The sequence below is a fragment of the Desmodus rotundus genome, chromosome 4 (assembly GCF_022682495.2).
Source record: "Desmodus rotundus isolate HL8 chromosome 4, HLdesRot8A.1, whole genome shotgun sequence".
Lineage (NCBI taxonomy): Eukaryota > Metazoa > Chordata > Mammalia > Chiroptera > Phyllostomidae > Desmodus > Desmodus rotundus.
In genome coordinates this window covers 144,067,657-144,083,433 of record NC_071390.1, presented here as the reverse complement: position 1 = coordinate 144,083,433, position 15,777 = coordinate 144,067,657, and the positions used below count along the sequence as shown (strand labels likewise).

Sequence of the window (15,777 nt, the reverse complement as noted above, 5' to 3'; positions counted from 1 at the left end):
TGATCTTCATGAATAATCAACAGAGCAGCTGTCTAAGAGGCAGGAGGGCGCACCCTTTACACAGTGGGAGTCCCCTGGCATTCCTCCGGCAGTCAGAGACTCCATTCTCACAGCCGGACACCAGGGAAAGAACTGGGGTGAAAGCTATTCCCATGTTTGCTCTTTTCATTAATGTTTTCAAAGAAGACTTTATTCTAAGCATTTAGAAGAAAAAGTTAAGAATTTTTCCTCCAGGCAAATAATTCACAAGAGGAAAAACCCTTCGATATAATTTATTTCACAGAGATCATTGAAGAGTATGTGGAAACAGATCTCAGCTGAAATTCCAGGATGGCTGTTAATGGTGACTGCAAAAAAAAAATAAGTAAAATAAAAATCAAAGACAATTATTAAATAGATCTGTTACCATTGTAACAGCTATTTCAGTTTGGCTGGAATGTGGCCAGGCTGTGTGGGTGCACATTCATTCTGACCAGAATTAGACAGTCACCCGCAGTATTCTATACTCAGCAATGACAGGGTGGCTGGTGAAGGTGGGGCTCCCTAGAATGTGGCTTTAGGTAGTCTTATTCTTCTCAATGTGTCACTCACTCACTAGAGGAATTTTAGAGGTGGAGAAGAAAACTCAGACATCATTTCATTATCTATGCAATTGGAACATTTTTTTTAAATAGGTAAGATTATTGAGGCCAAAAAATTTAAGGGACTGAGGTCACACATCAAGTTAGAAATAGGAGTCCTGCCTCCTGGTTTGCGGCTCCTCCCTCTAACCTGGATCTGTGGTGAGCATCATTGCCATCCCTCAGTGAGTAGCGATTTTCCTGGTAGTTCTCCTTTATCTAATCTTACTGCCTAAACACAGTGCCATCTGTTACAGGAATGGGGCCCTGGTCACGTAGAAAGAGGGAAGAAGAAAGCCTGGGGTACCTTCCAATGTCATTCCTGGGCTGAGGATAGAGAAATGCCAGGTTGCCTCTCCATTCCAGAGCCCACCCCACACATTTCTCTCTGTGAATGTCCTGAAGAGCCTTGGTCTCTCTGTGCTTCTTGTGACCAGTCTAAAATGACGGTAAATTCTGCATAAACCTGACAATGGGCGCTATTTTATCTTGCATGATGCCAGGTCATATTTTTGAATGAAACAATTTTTATGTGAAAAGATTATGAAGAGATTGTATACCCATAACAGAATGAGCTATGCACAGGGAAAAATGTGTTACAATTCCATTATCCCTATTTTCTATTCCCTTAGTAAAAAGCCAGTACTAACTAATAAAATGATTAAAATGAACTAAAATTAGCACGTAATCTGGACTATCAGCCGAGATGCAGCATGTTATTTATATTGTGAGATTTTCCCAATATCTGTAGCCACTGAAGTTCATGATGAGGGAAGTGATTATAAGACTCAATGTAATTGAGTTTCTTACCCCAAAGTATATCATTTTTCTCTTCAAAATATACTTTATGGCAATCAAAATAGAAAATAATCCTAAAATTAAATGTCATTTTAAAAAATAATTTTTGTGCCAAATTGAAAAAAAAGATGCAAAAGTGCTCTGAAAGTGGCACCAAAGTACCGACTTAAAAAAAAATTACAGGCTAAGTTAAGAATATGCTTTTTCCAATGACATCGAACCTCAATAATTTTCTCCACAATGATTTGAAAACCCTATGATTCTCATAGAAATCTGGCAATTTCACCCATTTTCCCTCAGCAGAACAGAGAACTGTATGTTATATTTTGTAGTTCAAAGAAATATTCCTTTAAAATGGAAATCGGGGCAAGGGGCACATGCCAGGATTACCCTTGAGTATTATCAAAAGAAAGAAGTCAAAGCTACACTTCACAATGCAGTAGCTTAATTCATCATCTTTATTTTTTGTGCTCGCTAACTGGAAAAAAGTTGAAAATAACAAAAGATGCCATTCTTCATGCAATGGACTGTTGCAATGGAGTGTGTGCACATAAATTGTCTTTATGACAGTGGACAGATAGTTTCTAAGTATTTTATCTAACAGCCCACTTGGAATAAGGAGAAGAGCATCATCAGAACCTGGTTAGTGGGTGAGCATAGGTCAGAATTTATGCAAGTGTCCCAGACCTAGAAGAGACAGTGTTCAGTGATCAAATGTATTCTGTGTCAAAAGCAACCTTGGGCATTTGTCCAGTATAATCACTTAAAACTTAAAAGCTATATTAAGAAAGATGATGAAAATTGTTCTCTTTTGGAAATCAAAGAACGTATGCATTAAGGATTGTCCATTGTCAACACCTCTGCTAGGGAAACAGACAAGCCTAGTGAGTTTGGTATACCTACACCCAGAACTCAGCAATCTGACTTGAGTTCCATTTCCATCACCCACTGCTCTCTCCTGTGGTGGGAGAGACTCTTCCCTAACTGTGCTCATACAGGCTTTAGTTATGGGCTTACAGCAGGTGATGTGATGGAGGGGAGAGATTAAGGGCATTCTCGTGGTCTCTTAATCTTTCTGTTCTCTTAGAACCACAGAATTGAGATTTAAGATTTATTTAGTATTTTAGATAGTATGGAGACGCAATCTATAGGTGTGTGTGGTAGGGGGTGGGGCTCAGAAAGGATGGTTTGGCACTCTGCTACTTCTAAAAGTAGCCCTTAACTAATATCTGCATTAGTTGCTCTGACCAATATGGCTCAGTTAGTTTGTTATCATCCACAAAGTGAAGAAACGTCACTGGTTCGATTCCTGGTCAGGGCACATACCTGGGTTTTGGGTTCAGTCCCCAGTCAGGGTGCATACAAGAGGCAACAAATTGATGTTTCTCTCTTACATTGATGTTTCTCTCTTTTCCTCTTTCTCCCCCCACTTCCTCTATCTTTAAAATAAATAAATAGATAAATAAATAATCTCTAAAAAATATCTGCATTGTTTGAACATAAGACAGAACTTCTTGAGAAAGTCAAGACTATCCTATGGCCGTGGTTTGCACAGAACAGAGGCCAAAAGCTTCTTGTCCCAAAGCAGTATTTCTCTCAGATAAAAGCAACCCCTCTCATTCTGTACTCATTTGGGTACTCGGACCCAAATATTAGTCTCCAGGTTTCTGCCAAAGTATAATTTTCTATGTTTTTTGATGAACGTTTAAAGCAATAATTTTCTTTCTAAAAGATTTTATTTACTTTTTAGAGAGAGGGGAACGAAGAAACAGAGAGAAACACCAATGTGTGAGAAATACACTGATCAGTTGCCTCTCACACACGCCCAACTGGGGAACCCAGCCTGCAACCCAGGCATGTGCCCTGAACAGGAATCAAACCGGTAACATTTTGGTTTGCACATCAGCACTCAATCCACTGAGCCACACCAGCCAGGGAAAAGCAATCCTTTTTAAAAGAAACAAATTTTGGTAGGAGGTTAGCAAGTCAATTAATTGGCAGGGGGAAAGTATAGTGCAGTTTTACATACCAAGTTAAGAGTAATTTCAACTATAACAGGTTGTTGACATATTATATGCGGCAACTATTAGTTTTCCCAGTTTTATGAAAATCCAGTATAAGAAATCTGACCCTCTTATCCAAATGAACTAGGGAGCAATGACCTGTCCCAGAATTCTTCCCTGTTTACTGACAGTATCTTTGTTTGTTTGTTTTTAAGTAGCATCTCCCCTAGCAACTTCCTGTTAGTCTAAGTGCGCTGATGATTAACTGCTGGAGAAGGTGGGTTTCAGGCACAAAAACAGAGTTAAGGGGTGAGCTACCACTGCCAATTACAGGCATTCAGAAAGCACACCATCTCCTTAATTAAATAGAAGATTATGGTAAATAAGATTTGATTTATGAAAATTCATCCCACACCCAAATTTCAAGCCTCCATTAACTGCATAATGTCAGGCAAACGATGCAGCAGTGTGAGCAGAATGTTAAGTTGTTTCTAGACCAATGATAGCAAGTGTGATGCCTACATGAAAAGAAAACAGGTTTGCTTCAAGTGGTGCTTTTACCCCTTTTTAATGCATTATTACTCACTTTAAGCATTAACTACAAAAATAATTTGACTCTTTAAAAAACCTATTTAGCCATATTAACAGTATGTCATTATTTTTCAAATAAATTCAGACATCTCCTTCTTTCTGAAGTCCTCCCAGATTCCCTCACACGGGATGAACTCTTTCCTCTTTTGGGTACCTATAACACCTTACTCATATTCGCTGCAGAAGATTTATTCCATCGTTTGTGTGTATATGAGTCTGTGCTGCTAGACTGCAGATCCTTGAGAACACAACAGGTCTCTATTAATCATGATGTTCCCATCACATACGTGAATTCCTGGCTCTTAGTGGCTGCTTAATGAGAATTTATTTTATTTTATTTATGGAGAATGGGACCAACATAAAGTTGTAAATAACCCAGTCTCATTGAACTTTTCACCTCCCATTACAGCTAGTCACAGGGTCACATTGGCACACCCGCAGACTTTTTTGATTCCTGTCATCCAGTCACAGGGGCAGTTGGCTGATAAGTGGCACAATGGTCAAGAGAAAGAGAAAAGATGAAGCATTTGGACAACCAGTTTAAAATATGATCGGTTTTCACAAATCCACAGCCTCAGAGTTGAATATAATGTGGCCTCCAAGGTTCTGTATAAGACAAAGCATCTTTTGCCCTTTTCCCTTTGGAATTGTATTATTTTCTCCTTCCTTTCCTCTAAAGATAAATCCTAGAATTCTTTGATTTCGAATCTGGCTTTACTTATTTAGACTACCCACAGACTAGGTCAGTTCCCCATTAAAAACACTCCTTATCTTCTCTTAACACTCACTATCCTTGTCATTATTTCATGTTTTATTCTCCCCCAAGAAGAGGGAAACTTCACCACAGTGTTGCTCACTGTGGTCCCGATGTGGTCTGTCCATTGCCCGGAACAATGTCCAGAACAACAGACATGGGCAATGTATTTATTCAGTGAATGGAGGCAAAAGGAAAAGAAAGGGAAAGAAAAACTTTTAAATGAAGATAAGAGAGATAAAGACATTGAGATGGGAAACAGACACCCATGCCTGGAGGGGGAGTCTCTTCACCCTACATTCTTTCAGCTCACAGCTGTTTCAGGAAAGAAGAGTGTTTGTTCAGACCTTGTCTTGGGATAAAAAACCTGAGCTAAGAAGGAAAGCTAAGAGGAAAGCTGAGTGTGGGACAGCACGTGTTATATATATTGTGCGATGAAGGAGTATGCACTAATGTGAGGATGATAGTCCCGAAGTTGTGAGTTACAAATGGATTCTTCGTATTTCCTAAAGGACCAAACACATACCTAGTGGCATTATCAAGATGATTGTTATTTGACTTGAATGAAATGTTGGTGGCCCTGAAACCATGTATAAGGCCAACTAAACAATACTTTTGGAGGTACAAAGTCTTCAAGTCCAGATAAATTATAAAGGCCATGGCCAACATCTGCATTATCAAGACCAACACACCTTTGGTGGTAATAAATGCCATGTCAGATAGTTACTTCTCTTGTTCCTTACAAATTCCCCATATTGTTTTATAATGCAAGTTCTTACCCTAGCTATTCTCTGAAACAAATCTTTGAAGGAAAAGAAGGAAGCATGTTATCACCTACAGTTCAATGATTTCCTGGAATGTTCTGTGCAACTCCCTTTGCGTGTGCTTTCCTTTTCTTCTGTGTGTGTGTGTGTGTGTGTGTGTGTGTTTAACTCTAAATCTGGTATTACTAGTTCAACACCTTATCACAGACTTCACCTTTCATCTCCTTCCACGACTGTGTCAACCCGATAAAATCTGAAGCTGTCTGCTTTTGTTTCATCTTGCCCACCCTCTTCTCAAATTACCATTTGGGTATGTGTTTACTAGTAGAGTCTTTTTGAAAGGGCATTTTTTTCCTGTCCCCCTACATGTCTCAGAAATAAAACAAAAACAGGGGAAGGCTGACTTTCGAACACTCACACACTTTTGGCCTTTATTATTCATGTTCTACCCAGTCCGCTCTCCTCAGAGCAGAGCAAAGAAAAAGCATCCAGTGCTTGTTACTTGGATTTGAAGTGTATAATTGATAGAGTGTATCTAGCACTAAATCTGTAATTCCTTACAAAAGTTTAAATACTCCCAAACCTACTGTTCAATGGACCAAAAAATTATTTTCCTAATAAAAATGTTAGAGGCTCCCCACAACCTGAAATATAAACATAACTGCACTCAGTTGGGTAAGGCCAGTCAGTGACAATGCAGGCCTCAGAAAGAAGCTGTTCCTGAGATCAACACAAAACAAAACAAAAATCTGAAAGCTTAGTGGTTAGTCTTCCAAACACACACGGGAGACAAACAGCTCACTTATCTTTGCTTGGTATTGAGAGGTTAAAATGCCTTTTGAGAATCAGGATGAGTCAGTGAGGGCAGAAGTGGCAGAAGGCGAAAGTGAGTTTTGGCCTTCAAGAACCCAGGGTCCCTTCTGTAAGAAGTTAGACACCATTCACATGCCCCTGCGGTGGGCTGAAATCAGGAAGGAGGCAAGCACTTCCTGCAACAGCTAAGCACAATGAAATGCCTTGAGCCTTTATTTTCAAGCCCTCCCTTTCCCCCAAATTGGCCTCGCATTTGCTTATCTTCCATTTTAAGCTCCTTCATAGAGATACCTCTCTCCTGACCACAAGCAAACAGGAGTTGCACTGAATTGTTGTTATTAAGGTAGTATGACTGGAAATCTTATAGATAGATGCTAATCTTCTAGTGTACTTACATATAGAAAGAAAGGGAGGAGAGAGGGAAAGAGGGAGGGAGGGTGACTGAGCACGCCAGGCTTTGGGTGAAGCCCTGGAATGCATACGCACGCTCGTGTATCACGTATGTCTGGACAGACAAGCAGGAAGACGGGAGCGAATGACTTCAGCACGAGGAAGTGCCAAGACACAGACAGAGGAGCTTTCCCACTGGGTGCGTGTTATGTGTGAGCGGACCTTGGCCCTCATCCACCATGCCAAGTTTACTCAACAGTACTTTAATAAGGAGGAACTCCCACTTTCCCTAGCCCCTTAAATCGGGACTCCCACAAATATTTAACATGGATAATCACCCAGCCTCTATAATGCCAACAACCCACCTATTCAGCCTACCTAACATAAGCCAATGTTTTATCACATTGACTCTCACAACTTGATCCAGCAATATTTTTGCCTTAAAGCCTTTTTCTCCTTGTGGGGCTCACTATGGACATGTGAAATGATGTCTGAATCCTCTTCAGAGCAATCCTTCATAAACTACCAGACAACAAATACATCACTGTCAGCCCATTTTTCAATAACACCCCCGGTTCTTTTCACCTTTCCATTCTGTTACCATTTGTCTGCCCCCTTTCCCTCCTAATCCTCTGAGATAACTAAAATTGGACAAAACATTGAAATATAGATCCAATACATTAAAATGATCCTTTTATGTCAACTTTCTTTTCCATATACTCACAGAGTTGAGGAGGTTCTTTCTTCTGTGAAACTGGATCTTTTTGTATGTCAAAAACTGAATTTTCAAAGACCAAATCATTCTATCTACTGTTTCTTGGCTCGGTTGCTGGAAAGAGCTCAGGTCTCTAAATTTAGATTTTTCCCATGGCTCAGCTCAAGCAAATGTCCTTCCTGGACAACAGGTCCCACAGCTCTTCCCAGTCACCAACTGCCCCAAACTCTGTCTGCAGAGTCCTGGCAAAAGTATACAACCTGATGCACAGTAACCCCACCCTGCTCTCTTCAACCCCACCCACCCCTCTTTAAAGACAGAGTTGCCCCCCTACCCTGTTCCTTGATAACCAGCCCCCCTCCAGACAACTAGCACAGAGGTTTCTTTTTCCCAACCCTGTTGTAGACCTCAGGAAGTCCCTCACTACTAACATAGCTTCTCTACTCACAGCACAGGGGAACGGGTCCCCTCACATACCAAAACACATACCTAGTGAGAGAAGTGTTCACTAAGGCTCACGTACAGAATTAGAACTCAAGACCCATTTCTCATTTTTAAAAAATCTGAAAAATCACAGCTTAGTAAGTCAGCTAAGCTGCAGATTAAATGCACTTCTGTAGAAATATTTGGAAGGGAAGGGTCAAATTCCATATAACCAACTTAAAAGATAAACTTTTATAGCAACAGTCATTTAAGGAATGACATGCACAATAGCAAAGAGACATTGATACATGTGGTGGTGGTATTGAGAACCACCACCTAGAACCGACATTACACACTTCATGTAGCTCTGTAACTAGTTCTCTTCCCTGAAGAGGCATTTGACCCTCGACCTCCAAGTCTATGACTCGATTATTACTTCCCCTTTCCTCGTGACAGTCCTGTAGATTAGGTAAAAAAGTTAAATTAAATTAAGTTTAAAAAGTCACATCTATTCACAGAACAGGTGAGGCAAGATAAACAATATAACATTCCAGTATATAAAAATTTCTGTCAAGTCTAGAGGAAAGGTTGTACTCTAGATAAAGCTATTAGTGGACTATTCTTACATCAAAATTATCTTTTTAAACGTGCTTGTGCCTTTCATAGTATCGCAACTACACAATTCAAATGTTGATTGTGATGTGAATGAACACAACAGGGGCTAACAAATACCCTGTTTTGTTTTCGTGGTATCTCTTCTAGGCAGAGATTCCCTAGCCAGTTTTAGAGAGCCTTTCTAAGGAACATGTGTGGAAATGGGCCTGAAGCATGACCACTTGTTTTGGTATGCTGGTCCTAAACTCTTCGGAGATCTCTCTTCTACTTTATCTCTCTACCTAGAGACCCCACACAAGAAATCCAGTTATGACTCTATAATGAGAATACTTTGATTTAAATGATTTCCTTCCCACATGGACCCTCACAATGAGGCCTAAACCTCTCTGTTTCTTTACAGGGTGAGAAAAAAAACCCAGGGAAGGCCCCTAATTTCCCACAAGGGACAGATCTGCAGTACCAAATTTTACAACCACAAGAAAATTTCGAATTCAGACACCTAAGCTCTTTTGAGCAACTGAGCCAAAACACAGCCAGAATGGTTTTGCCTTTCAGAATCTGGTTTCACTGGAGAAAGAATCTCAACCTCAGGGTGTATGTGTGTCTGTGTGTGTGTGCAGGGAGTCGGGCCTGCAGGGCAGTGAAGGAAGTGGGAGTTCATTTGTTTTTCCTCTCATACCCTCCTCTTTCTCCTTCTGGGAAAGAAGAGTCAAGTGGGAAGCACCGAGAGAATATAGTCAGTATCAGCCTGGAAGTGACCCCTCTACAGGTGATTGGAGGTGGGACCCCAGCAATAGGACCATCTCTAGGCTCCCCTGTGAGTCTGCCACCTTCAAGGACTCCCAGAGGGAGTGGGTGAGGGAAACACAGAGTGCAGTGTCAGACTCCAGGACTTTCCAGAAGGGACCCCCACATAGGGCCCATTTTCAGTGCCAAGTATTTTAACAAATTTCCTATAAGGGTAATTCCAAGCTTTCAGTGAGGAAAGGCTATGAGAAACTGCCAACATTTAATTTGTAAAACACTGCACCCTTATTTTCCTATTGAAAGAAATGTTCCCCAACAGAGACACAGAGGCCGATCACTCTATTTTAAAAAATCACCAGAGTCCCCTGCAAACACAGTCCCTTGATTTCTGACTTTAGTTAGAATCTCATCACGGTTGAACAGGTAAGCAGCAGCTTAGCTTCCCCCCGTGTGCATCTGCTAGAATCAGACAGTGGTTCATCTTGGAAGAGCTGCCCCTGAGCCCTGGGCTTTAGAGAAAAATAGCCTGGTGGAAAAGCTATCACCTTCACGATGACACAGGGCTGATAGGCAGCTATAGGCTCATTAAAGCGCAAGGCTATGGGTAACAGGAACTGCTTCTGAGAGCTGCTTGTACCCCTAGTATTAGTCCTCCTAATCCTTAACTTTGATAGACTGTACCCGAAGTCACAGGCCCCCATTCTCAGCCTGGACCTTTCAGAAATTTGCTTTTTCATATTCACCTTTCATAGAGCACAACTATTAGCTTCAGATTTTCTTTCTTTTTGAAAAATTTTTATTTACTAATTTTAGAGAAAGAAAGGGAGAGAGAGAGAGAGAAACATTAATTTGTTCCACTTGTTTATGCATTCATTAGTTGCTTCTTGTATGTGTGTGCCCTGACTGAGGATAGAACCCATCACCTTCATGTACTGAGACAATGTTCTAACCAATCGGATAGAGCACCTTGGCCAGGGCAGCCCCAGATTTCAAAGCCAGTGAGGAGTCCCAATATCCTGCTCCACTGTGTGTATATGTATATGTGTGTGTATTTCTACACTTGGGATTTGGAGAACACACTCAATAATCAAGTATGATATTCTCCCTTTAACCTACAACGCTTTTCTTTTCCCAATGAGAAATTTGTGTGGCTAATAATACTTCTCATAGTTAGTCCTGTAGCACCCCCTTATCTTCGGGCGAATACATTCCAAGGCCCTTAATGGGTGCCTGAAATCATGGATAGTACTAAACCTTACATATACTTATGTTTTTTCCTATACATACATACTTATGATAAAGTTTAATTTATAAATTAGGCACAGTAAGAGATTAATAACAATAGCTCAAAATAAAATAAAACAATTATAACAATAATGCAGTAAGTTATGTGAATGGTTTGGGGTCATTATTAAGTAAAATAAGGGTCACCTGAATACAAGCACCATGGTACCTCAGCGGTTGATCTGATAACCTCGACAGCTGCTAAGTGACTAATGAGTGTGGGCCGTCTGCAGGTGGATACGCTGGACCCAGGGATGATTCAGTCCAGAGCAGGGCAGACTCAGAATAGCACAAAGTTTCAAACATATAAATTATTTATTTTTCATCTAATATTTCTGGACCGTGCTTGATTGTGGGTAACTGAAACCACAGAAAGCAAATCGGTGGGTGAGGGGAGGACTACCATAGCGACCACCAGAGTTTTGCAGAGTGAGGCACAAGCACCAGGAAACATGCTCTCTGGGAGGCGCCGTCACTTGGCTACTGCGTGCTACCTTGTGTGGCCCACTGGAGCAAAGGCAGGAAGAGGAGTCAGGAAGTGGGCCCTGAACCAGGTCAGGGCACAGCAGAAATCAGATACTGGGGCAGAGGAGGGACACCAGGGTTGGAGCCCAAGCTACCTGGGACTCCTAAATTATCTGCTCTTCCTCAAGAAAGGTCATAAACTAGAGGTGGGGGGTGCTATTCTCTGGAAGGTTGAATAAGTCACCCAAGCTTTTCAGCCTCACTGACCTCAACTTCATTGGGGGGTGGGGGAGGGTGGTTGACTGGATATATATTTCAGCTCCTATGTTCTTTGATTCTCTAAGTCAGGTTTTGATCTGAGTGAGTTTTGATTCTCAGAGTAAGACTAAGAAGACTTAACTAGGTGGGAACTCAGTGAAACAAGGGTCTTAGGACTTTGTAACAGAATCAGAGGCCCAGTTTGATTCAGGTTTGATGAGAGAGGAAGAAAATGAGAAAGGAGAAGGTCCTGTGTCCTACCTGGGCTACACTCCCACATCTGGGGGGATCTGTGTGAACCTGTTCCGATCAGCTCAGGGTAATTCAGAGTGTGATTCCAAGGCCCCTCCCACCTGTGCAGCTCCATCCTCCCTCCAGAATATGCTTGTTGCTTCTTGCCAGCCACATCTCTAATAAACAATAGCTTCCATTTCATTTCCTTATAGACCCAAGTTTTAAAAAGCTATTAGAAAGACAGGTAGAAACTGAAGGAGCCTCTCCGAAACAGAATACTCTCACATCCTCTGTTCTGGCAGAACCAAAGTCTCCATGTAGAAGTCATTGCTCTGTCCTTCCTATCATGCCACCAATACCGTGACTGTGGATTCTGTTACCACACTCCATTCATACCATCTCTGAAAAACATTTTTTCTGACCATCTTGATTAAATACATTTATGAATACCCATACCCCTTTGCTTTGCCCAGCCCAAATTTTACAATCCTTGATCCCTGGGCCTTTCTCTTCTTCTCTATATAAATGACTAGCATCTGTTTTCTCCTACCTATGACCCGTACTTCTTTTCCACTGACACAGCATCCTATACTTCAACCCTTAGCCCTTCTGTGGCCAGCTCAGTATCACCTCAGCCCAAAGATGTCTGAAGGAGGCTCACCAGGCCAACCTCCATGACTGAGAGCAGCAGGAGAATGAAACAAAATGTTCCAATGCTCACACACACACAACAAAACAGACACACAACCCAAATCCTCATATTGCCAATCATTTCTATTAAAATTTAAAAGTTGGGCCTCTGTAAAGCACCATTGGTTCAGTTCCTTCTAGAAAATTCACCCCCCCCTTTCTCTTCCTGCATCAACCTTGGTAACTGTGATAATATTTCCTAAGATTTCTTTTCAGAACATCTTCATTCTGGCAGTGGGCAGACAGGCACATGAAATGACAGACGAGATGCAAAACTCATCAAATCCCCATATTAGGACTTCTCATTTTTGAAGCTTTTCTTTTTTCTTTTTATGAACCTCAGCCTCCAGTGTCTGAAAACGTTTTCCTCATGGAAATAAAGCTGTTCTACTTCTCAGGTATTGCGAAGAGCTAAGGTTTCCACTGCCCGCGCTGCACAGGCTCCTGAGGCGGATGGGCAATGTCTCTGGGTAGGGATTAAGTCAGGAACAAGAAGGAACATGCCAAACGTCCTCCTTGCTTTGAGAAGCTGATCCAGACTGGTTCAGAAGCAGTCGGGCATGTTTTAAGAGACTCCTAACCAAAGTGCTATGGCAGAACCAAAGGGAGAGGCAAAAGAGGAAAAAACACCTTTTTTTTTTTTTTTTGGTTTCTGACAAAGTTTTTAACTGGAAGCACTCAGATTTCTAATCTGTGTGACATTTGCAAATCAGAATCCCACAAACTGCTTAATCCACAGTCCTTCAAGGTATGGTGGATTACACCTTACCTGGAGACTTTCTGAATAATCAAAAAAAAAAAAAAAATGGCCCCGCCTTTCTACAGAAAATGAAGAGATTTTTCAGCATAAAGAAAAACAATTTAATTATTGTTAACAAGGTTTAACTGCCATGGGCCATCATCCTCTGCACCCAAGCTGAATTTAACCTAAAAGAAACAAGGTGACCCAGGGCCCTCTCCTGCTCTCACTCGGCAGACATTGGCCAGGAGCAGCTCAGGACACTGAGCCGCTCAGGTAGTCAGGAAGGCATTGCACAGTAGAGGAGATGCCAGAGCAGGGGTGGGGACCCTCTGATTGCCCCCCTCCTGTACCTCACTCCTGTCTGCTGCAGTGCAGGGCCCCTGACAGCAGAAATTCAGGAAGCCAACTTCCTTTCTTGGCTGATCTTCAGAAGGACACGTCGGCTCCATGTCCAAATCCACAGGCGACGGTAGCGGTCACCTGCCTGGCCCAGAGGCCGCAGGCCCTGCCTCCTCCACGCTCAGCTCACCCTCAGCTGTGCCCATCCTTCCCCAAGCTGGCCTGGCACACCCCTGTCAGACAGGGGCCCAGGGTATGAAGTGTGATTCATGACATAAAATACCGGTTTTTCATTGGTATGCAAATGCAGCTGGGGTGGGGTTTAGGTAAATCCAGATGCAGACACCAAAAAAGGGGGCAAGAATATGCCTCTTTTCCATATATCTCACTTGGCCATAGGGGCTCGGCCCACACACCACACATTAAAGAAAATTGGAGTCTCACAGAGTGGGACGGGGCCAACTAAAGTTCATCAGCACACATTTGAACAGTTTATATTCACATGCAGTTTCATATTTAAGAGATAGATCTTTGCTTCATTCATATTAAAATGTATTTATTAAGTTTCTACCATCATGCGGCAAAGCCCAAATTGCCTTCAGTCTCAACACTAGTGTTTAGTAAAACTGCTTCATCCTGAAAGGCAGTGCAGTCATGGTATGTATCCTCTGTGGCCATTTTCTGCCTCAAAACCCACTAGGCTGGAACTTCTAGAACAATTGAATGAAGAAAGAGGCTATGGCATCCAAATGCTTGAAAACCACCCTGAAGGACCTGCCCCCATTTCCTGACGGCATGACCTGTGCCACTTACCCCACCCGCCCAGTCTCAGAATCATCTCCAAAGAACATGTGCTGGGGTGTAAGGGTCACTTGGGGTTAGAAACCTGGACCCCAGACTCACTGTGGCCCTCATCACACCTATGTGGCTGACGGAAGTCCCATCAGTCCTCTGAAGCTCAGTTTCCTCAGCTGTAATGTGAGTGAGTAGACTGAAATCTACTGGCCTTTCCAGCATTGTCATAATTTTCCATAGTTTTTACAAACAAGCCCAAAGTGAACAATAGCCAGTGTTAAAGGTGCCAGTGGGACTTGCCTGATCTACTCTGTGGTGTTCAGCGAACATCAGTGGGGTACGACCTAAGGGCATGGCCTGAGCTAGGATAGCCAGTGGGCTCTGTGTGGGAGCTGGGAGGTTCGACAGTTGGTAATATCATACCTCAAATGAAATTCCACAAAATGAAAAAAAAAAGTGAGTTGGATTGAAATATGAACTAATGATTTCTTTTTTCGGATGACAGCAGATGAAAAGGCAAAGGTTAGATGTCACATCACGTCATTGGGAAACCCCTAATTCAGGCATGATGACACGTGTATCCCATTTCAGATATTACTGCATCAATTTGTACCTTTTATTGTAGGTGACAGGAAATATTTTAGTGACCTAAGAGTGGACACTCTGAATACATGAGATCCAATGAAAGTGTTGAGAATTAGGAAAAAATAAACAAATAAGAAAAGAAATACCAGCATTCAGCCTTTGGGCTAATAACAAGAACACAGGATTGTATTTCTGGACGCCAGGCACGAGACCCTGTGTGGGCGAGTCACAGATCCTCAGGAGTCTATAAACTTCCTCCATTTGGGGTCTTCACAGGGTGCTAGGTAAAGCCTTGGAGTGCCAAAAGGCCCTTTGGGGATAGTCACAGAGATGGAGGGAGGGGAGATCAGCTTAGTTAAAAGTAACCTTCCACCCCCATCCAAAAAGTGCTTCCAAAAAATTAGCGTTTGAATAAAAGCTAAAAATATTCTATCACTCTTCTGCCTAAAATCCTTTGTACTAGAACTAAGAAAAAATCCAAATTTCTTATGGTGGTCTACTAAGTCCACAGCCACCTCTCCTAGGTCAACTGAGATCTTAAACAGATAAGCCCCTCCCTGTCTTGGGGTCCTGCACTTCTATGCCTCTCCTGGCTGTGTAGTAGGGGACTGGCTCATTTTCATGTCATCCTCTTTATTGCCTTCATGGCACTTATCTGAATATCTGTTTTCTCCTCTGCCTCCTGCATTACATGCTAAGTTCTCTGGAGGCAATGGCCTTGTCAGTCTTGCCCAGTACTGTCTTCCCAGTGCCAAGTGCTGGGCCTGCCTAAACTAGAAATTCAATCTGGGTGGAATGAATTATTGTATGAACAAATGAATGATAGTTCATTCTTTCTAAATCCAATGATCATATGTAGCTGTACCACCTCCATACGAATCAAAATTATCTTATTCTTAGTTTTAATAATCCAAGACACACTTTCACCTACTTAATTCTCCAACTATACTCTGAGGCCTCTTCATGGGTTCTTTGAAAACCACTGACCCTGGACCTGTTTGCCCCAGAGTAAGTGAGTAATCTTGGATTAGTGAACTCCCTTGGCTTTAGTGTCATTCTCCATAAAGCTGGGATGTTTTCTGTAGCAGCTGCAAGGTCCCTACCACCTTGCATGGCCTATGAATATATAAGACTGGTAGACACCAACGCGTT

At 42.0% G+C, this 15,777-nt stretch overlaps 1 protein-coding gene across 13 annotated transcripts in view; it reads right to left on the bottom strand.

Moving 5' to 3' along the window:
• Positions 1-15,777, bottom strand: part of KIAA1217 (KIAA1217 ortholog) — a 300,119-nt gene that overhangs the window by 245,713 nt on the left and 38,629 nt on the right. The window contains exon 1 of one of the 13 annotated variants that reach the window (XM_053922558.2): positions 13,257-13,502. The exons of the other annotated variants lie outside the window; for them this stretch is intronic. Within the exon in view, the coding sequence (XP_053778533.1) occupies positions 13,257-13,355 (99 nt within the window). The 5' untranslated portion in view covers positions 13,356-13,502. Of the gene's footprint in view, positions 1-13,256; positions 13,503-15,777 lie in introns of those variants that run through there. 13 annotated transcript variants of the gene reach the window in all.